Source organism: Priapulus caudatus, unplaced genomic scaffold, assembly GCF_000485595.1.
Source record: "Priapulus caudatus unplaced genomic scaffold, Priapulus_caudatus-5.0.1 Scaffold236, whole genome shotgun sequence".
Taxonomy (NCBI): domain Eukaryota; kingdom Metazoa; phylum Priapulida; class Priapulimorpha; order Priapulimorphida; family Priapulidae; genus Priapulus; species Priapulus caudatus.
The window spans coordinates 70,839-77,651 of NW_014577297.1; the positions used below are offsets into that span (position 1 = coordinate 70,839).

A 6,813-nucleotide genomic window follows, 5' to 3' on the forward strand; every position below is an offset into this window, starting at 1 on the left:
TCTCTCTCTCTCTCTCTCTCTCTCTCTCTCTCTCTCTCTCTCTCTCTCTCTCTCTCTCTCTCTCTCTCTCTCTCTCTCTCTCTCTCTCTCTCTCTCTCTCTCTCTCTCTCTCTCTCTCTCTCTCTCTCTCTCTCTCTCTCTCTCTCTCTCTCTCTCTCTCTCTCTCTCTCTCTCTCTCTCTCTCTCTCTCTCTCTCTCTCTCTCTCTCTCTCTCTCTCTCTCTCCCTCTCTCTTTCTCTAATAGTCTCTACACCAGTTTTATTACTTATTCTCGAGTGATGTTTTAATTGCTACTACCGTGTTTTAAATAACGATGTTTTTGAGCAAATTTGCTCTGAATTATTCATGAAGAAAGGTCACCGCTATAATTATTTTTCAGGAATAATTTATGCAACACGATGAACACCGAACCCGACTCGCTTGCATGTAGAGATTGTAGACGCACGCACGCACGCACGCACGCACGCACGCACGCACGCACGCACGCACGCACGCACGCACACACACACACACAGTGACTAGTAACAGCCAACCCTGTGCTCGCTGTCACCTCTGCAGAATGGACATATACTCTGGGCGACTATTAGCTGCAAGACACCGTCGTTACTTTCACGACCGATCGCATAGACAGTAAGTACCGACTCTCGTGTCAGGCTAAGCCACAGATTGCACGTCTCGGTACAGTCAAACAGGCGTTAGAAGACACCGCTATAGAAACGACACACAGTGTTGAAATTGGCAGCCTGTTCCCCAGCCCATAACTGGTAACATTGGACTGGCTCAATTTCATGGATTTTATCATAGGTTATATATATATATATATAATAGAAACCTATAAATCGTAAAATCTGGACTGGCTGGCTTTTCAGACCTGTTTCCAAGACTATGGCACCTGTCGATAAAGTGCACTTTTGGCGTTTTTTCCCAGTGCAGTTATATAAAGAAACCACCGCTATAGAATGAACAACTGATTATAAAGGAGCCTTTTAGTTTTTGTTTTTTTCCCCCTATACTAACTTTTTTTTACCCTACTAACTACTAACTACTAACTACTACTTTTTCCCTACTAACTGGCAGTTATAGTGATTCCAGCTTGCTAGAACGCTTATTCGTTGATAAGGGCACTTCTACCGTTACACTTGTATAAATCTTATATACAGATTTTAGATCGCATTGATTTTTATCGCGCATGCCCCTCAAGTGTCAACCTACATTTTAGCCGCACAATCCACTGCGTCTCGTACTGGTGAAAGCCCACGGGATCCTCTACCTTCTCATCCTTTTCCACTCGTATGCGCTCGGCTTCTTTCTTGGCGTATTCTCCGAGGTCCTTTGAATAGTGGCCATACATCTGCGAAAACACGTCGAGTGTTGTTAGTAAGAGTCTTTGACTACTAAAGCGGAAAGCTAGCTCTCTCTCTCTCTCTCTCTCTCTCTCTCTCTCTCTCTCTCTCTCGCTTTCTTTCTCTCTCTATCTGGTGCCTCTCGCTCTCTCGCTCTCTCTCTCTCGCCCTCGCTCTCTCTCTCGCACGTGCGCTCTCTCGTGCAGTGCAAGACAGGACTATTTTCTGGTCATTTATTTTCAAAACTTAACACCTAACATAAATGATCTCAGACTGTTGGAAATCCCTTATTAATTTAATTAAATAACAAAAAAGAACATCATGAGTTATATCATGCCTTCCAGAAAAACGTCTAGCAGCAGGAATTTTAAAACCCAAAATGTTCAAGCAAATTTCAGCATTCGACAGCCCCCTCCCCCAATAGATATATCTAATATAATATAAAAAATTATATATTATCCCTCACACACCTAAGTATACATCATAGCTGTATGTATTTCCCACACGCGGGGAAGGGGGGAGGGGTCACAACAACTTTTTGGCAAGCGTGTTGAGCACAGAAAAAGTTCAAAACAACATCTGACGCACAGAATACGTTACGCAAATTAAATTCATTCGCATGTCATGTATTTTATTAAGAGAGAAAGGATGCTGATGCAAACATAGGGAGGAGCTACATGCTTGCTGACTGTACATCATTCAATAATAATACACGTATACACACATTACAGCATTACAGCGTAATTCTGTCCATTAGTCTGATGTTTCGTAAATATGTTCACTATTCTGTAATACGTTTAAATCTGACCACTATCATGTAGCATGCGTAAAATATTTACATTATTCTCCTCTAAAATATGACCATTATTCTGTGATACCTGCATTAATGAAAAAAAACCAGGTTTTTTTTACTTCTGACACCTGTAAACCTTTCCCATTCTCACCTGCTAACTCTATGATAATTGTAAGTTAATGTGTCCCTTTGATTACGTATACACATCGTGACATTCGTGTAGAATGTGTATCCCCACCGCAGTGGTATATATATCCTTAACGAGGTTTCTAACGCCCTCTCCCATCCCCGAAGTGTGAAAGTTACGACTTCGCCTGTAGTAGATATAAAATCGAGAGAAGCAAGGATACACAGAGGCGAGGATGGCAGAGCGTATCAATATGTTGATATCGCTCTCGATGCGGTGCCATTAATCTGCATTAGCCGCGACGAGCAGCAGCCATCAATTATGCAACTCGTGATAACGTAATGCCACAGGGGTCTCTCTACCTATTATTATTAGGCCTAAAAAAAAGATGTGTTAATCGCTAATGAGCTAAAAAAAATCACGCGACACGGGTAGCGGTTAAGGCACGCATTTTATCAATTATTTTTTTTGTATTCTAACTTAACTTGTATACAAATAACTCTGTATTTATACAAGTCTTTGTACAGCCCATATATGACTTCAAAGTCAAATCAATTGCATTCACCCGATCGATATCACGTTGGATTTTTAAAATTTTTGTCAAAATATTAAACAATTTTTTTTTTTTTTTTGTCCGATCACAATACAGTTTTCGCAGCTCGGCGCGTATTTAAACAATGGACTCGGTCGGAAGTTAGCTGAAGAACAAACATATCAGTAAGTTGACACACAGCCTTTCTCTTTACCTCACATCGCTCTCGCTCTCGCTCTCTCTCACTCTCTCTACCACCGCTCCCGCGCCCGTTCGTCAATGCTTTCAATCGCCCCAGCGCCCCTTCCCCCTCCCGCCCCCCCTGCATTGCCACGGCAGCTGCATGCACGCACACCAGCTAACGCCCGCGTGACAACTGACTTCCATTCCTCACCTACATGAGCCTGCAAAAATATATAGGACCAATCAAAGCAACTGCCGTGACGTATCTCACACACAGCTAAAATGCCAGCTAACCCATTACCAGAGGCACAGCCCGGCATTCTTGAGATGCCTATCTTTGCCGACGACAGATCGCAACGCGCCCTATATCTGGGCGTCCTACAGTGATAACACGCCTGATTTCACTTGCGAAAGCTGGACGAGCACACTCTGCATTTAGGTCTGCATGTATAGGGGCTAACGAAGTAACAAAGCCTTTAGAAAGGTTAGGCTCGCTGTTCAGCCTTACAAGACGCATTTGTTGGCGGTTGCCTGGACAATAACGAGAAATCTCTTGTTGCTACGACTCGAGCGAAGAGACCAGGTAGGAGTAGGAGTACGAGTCATGATTAGAGTATGGGTGATGAATAATGGGGTAGGGAGTCGCGGAGTCGGAATATGACGTGGCCCAGTCCGGAGTAGGAGTAGGAGTAAGGAGTAGGAGGAGGAGGAGGAGGAGGAGGAGGAGGAGCCGAAAGAGGAGGAGGAAGCAGAAGAGCGGTGGAAGTTGTGGAAGCAAGAGGAGAAGAGGACAGGTGGAGGGGTATATACGGATTCAGAGTGGAGGAGTGCCGATAAGTGAAGCGCCAATGGAAGTGAGCAAGGGGAGGAGCGAGAGGGGAAGAGGAGGAGTAGCCTGGTAACAAATTAGGGTATAAATAACATTGCATTTATGATCTGTCCATGAGTTAAATAAGGAAGGAATGGATCAGGTTCCACCAGGCGTAATATGAGACAAATAATTCTTAGAGTCCTTACAAGATCCACGAAATCTAAGTGGCCTTGCGCTATATGGTAGTAGATACAAGATGAAAGGTCGCTATACCATGCTTCTTAGGAATGCAGCTTCGATGAACACTGAACTAGTTTTGAGAGGGCGACTGAGAAACGGAACGCTGCCCTTAGCAGTCGAGGCCCGTATATATAGGGAGCATTGATGGCATGTTGTTGTAGAATCCAAGCGGTAGCACACTTCTAGTGGGACAGTCACATCTTTGCACGTAGACTAAGCACATTGAGCATCACTGCCTTGACGCATCAGCTTTTCAACTAACGACGAATGATATGATCGATATATACCTAGTATATATAGTATATATATATATATTTCAGTGAATCTTTCCGCGCTTCCTGATTATTGCTTACCCTCGGCCATTTTCTCTCCTTTTTATGAACCATTACTGCAGTTTGAAACGTAACAAACGTGGCTAGCTGGCAATATGTGAAACTTGAAATGACTTAAATTGCCTACCGTATCTGACCTTGATGGTGCTGCGTGACACTGCACTTTCTCTCTTTGTAGCAGATGGCTTCCACCGACTCTCGCTACCCATGGAGGAAACAAGCCTACGCCCTATGTTGCCGGGCAGGCAAGCGAATTCTTTTTCCCGTATCTCGCCACAATGTGTACTGTTTACTTTCCTGCTTCCCAATCGCCCTGCTCTCCCCTGAGCTTACGCGCAGGCGCTCCCCTGCTGCTCGCCCTGCTGCGTCCCCTGGCCTTCTCCCCCACTGTCCCTGATCTCGCTCCTTGCTCCTGCCGCTGACGTTCTCCCGCGACTGCCGCCTGCGTCTTCCCCCTGCCTCCCCACCTCCCCTCGCTCGTCCGCTGCGTTATCTCGGCGCCACGTTCCCGACTGCACTTGCCGCTCCGTCTCCCCACTTCGATGTCGTCCGTACTCACCTTCTCCCCACCTCGCCCGGCTTGCTCCGCTACCTTCTCCCCGATCCCCTGCTGCTTCCCTGCCTTCTTCCCACTGCCCCTGCTCTGCCCCTGTGCTCGGCTGCCTTCCCGCCATCCCTGCTCTGTCGCCGTTGCCCCGCAGCTGCCCCTGGCTTCCCCCTCTGCTCCGGCCATGGCCTTTGCGTCCCGCACGTCCCCTGCCCTTCTCCCCTGCTCTCCGTGCCTTTCTCCGCGCATCCCGCCCCCCCATGCTCTCCGCACTACTTCACGCTCCCCCATTGAGTGTGCGATACGAGCAAGAGCCTACGGTTTATTAAATTACCATGCACATGAAGATGAGACGTGCATTATTTCACGTTAGCCTAGGCACATTCACAGTTCCGCAGTCGCCACCTGCAAACCTTACTCCGGAAACGTTCGGTTAATAGCTCGGATAGTATCATTTAATTAGTTCAAGCCAGTCGATGATCATACTTTGTTATGACCGACATTGTTTTTGAAAAGACATTATTTCGATGACTTATTATCGTGTGGCTACGTAGGACGTATGATGTCATTGTTATTTACTCGGTTCTGCCAATAGAGGCCCTTGCAATAGAAGGAGGTGGCTCTGCATAGGTTGTTGTAGAGCTCATACAGCAGGCGACGAAGCGCAGGTAATAGTGTTAAAACGTGCGGTAATATACGTGCGTATACTGCGGAAAGATCAAGGGACGTATGGACAGTCGACTCGGTGCACGGCATGCTTGCCGTGTGATATCGTCCCCGTGGCCGATGTTCTGCGGTGACTATAGCTTCCCGCCGTGTGCCTTTCTTTTGATAGGATGTGTATTATGAATTGGACCGCATTATGTCCTGCTGTCTCTGTTTTCTAGGGGCGGCACTTTTCTGTGCGCGTGGCTTGATTTCCTTTCAGTTCATGATACCGCACAACAAGCTTGGCCTAGAAGAGTAATTTTTTTTCACTAACAGCCTAATGCCTTGGAGCCTACAACAGCTCAACACGCCCACAGTGTATACCGCACGGCACGCACCGCCACGCACGCAGCGCACGCACATGTACACAGCAGCGTACGCACGCGGATGCATGAACGTGAGTGAAAATTAAGCAAAACTAGGCGAATAATATTAACTTGATGGTCCGCGTGTATAAGAGCGTATATAGTAATCACGCGAGAGAGCGAGCAATCTGAGACCAGTCAGCAGTGAGGCCTTTCTGTAGTGCAACTTGCAAGCATTCGATTGCCCTACCATGCCAGGCCGAGCTCTCTCGGTGGCCATGGTGTCCTCAATAATGCGGACCACCCCAACAAGCCCAAAGTAGTTGCGCCGTACAGTGTGTAGGTCGGGGTTATAACATAAGCCCTCGAGATTGTTTCACCGTTGCACTACTTCCGTCTCTAGAAAAAGGACCTTTTGTCGCAGTTTTGTTTTCGGCCGAAATTCGGACACTAGAGTGGCAATAATTAGCATGTATTGTGCACGCAAGTTTGGGATGCCTCGTGGACGTGGGAGAAAGCATTAGAAAGGAAAATTATTTTTTGTTTTATTTCATGAGACTTCAGCCGTCAGGTTCAATGACGTAGTCAGAGCGACCGGTTATGTTTTTTGTGTCATGAAATGCTGTTGCACGAGACAACTTTTGCAAGAAATGTCGACATCAAGTAGAGTCGGCAAAAAGTTGTACCGACACGAGAAGATAGAAGCGAATGCACTAATCTGATACGTATAATTTAACAAATGGATGAATCTAAAGTGTATGTTGTCGGGGGCGCGACGTCCGGATGTAAGCGACGCAAAACGTAACCAGTGTAAAGTATTTCTTTTAATTAACAATATCGCTGCTGTTCGGATGCTACCCGTCCAAGATATGATCAGACACTGAACGACTGA

General features: G+C 46.4%; 1 protein-coding gene across 1 annotated transcript in view; it reads right to left on the bottom strand.

The window, feature by feature from the left end:
* The window catches only part of LOC106807821 (chloride channel protein 2-like), a 76,249-nt gene that overhangs the window by 47,882 nt on the left and 21,554 nt on the right, over positions 1 to 6,813 (bottom strand). Inside the window, exon 2 of the mRNA XM_014810285.1 lies at positions 1,213 to 1,351. Coding sequence (XP_014665771.1) covers positions 1,213 to 1,351 — 139 coding nt within the window. The remainder of the gene's footprint in view (positions 1 to 1,212; positions 1,352 to 6,813) is intronic.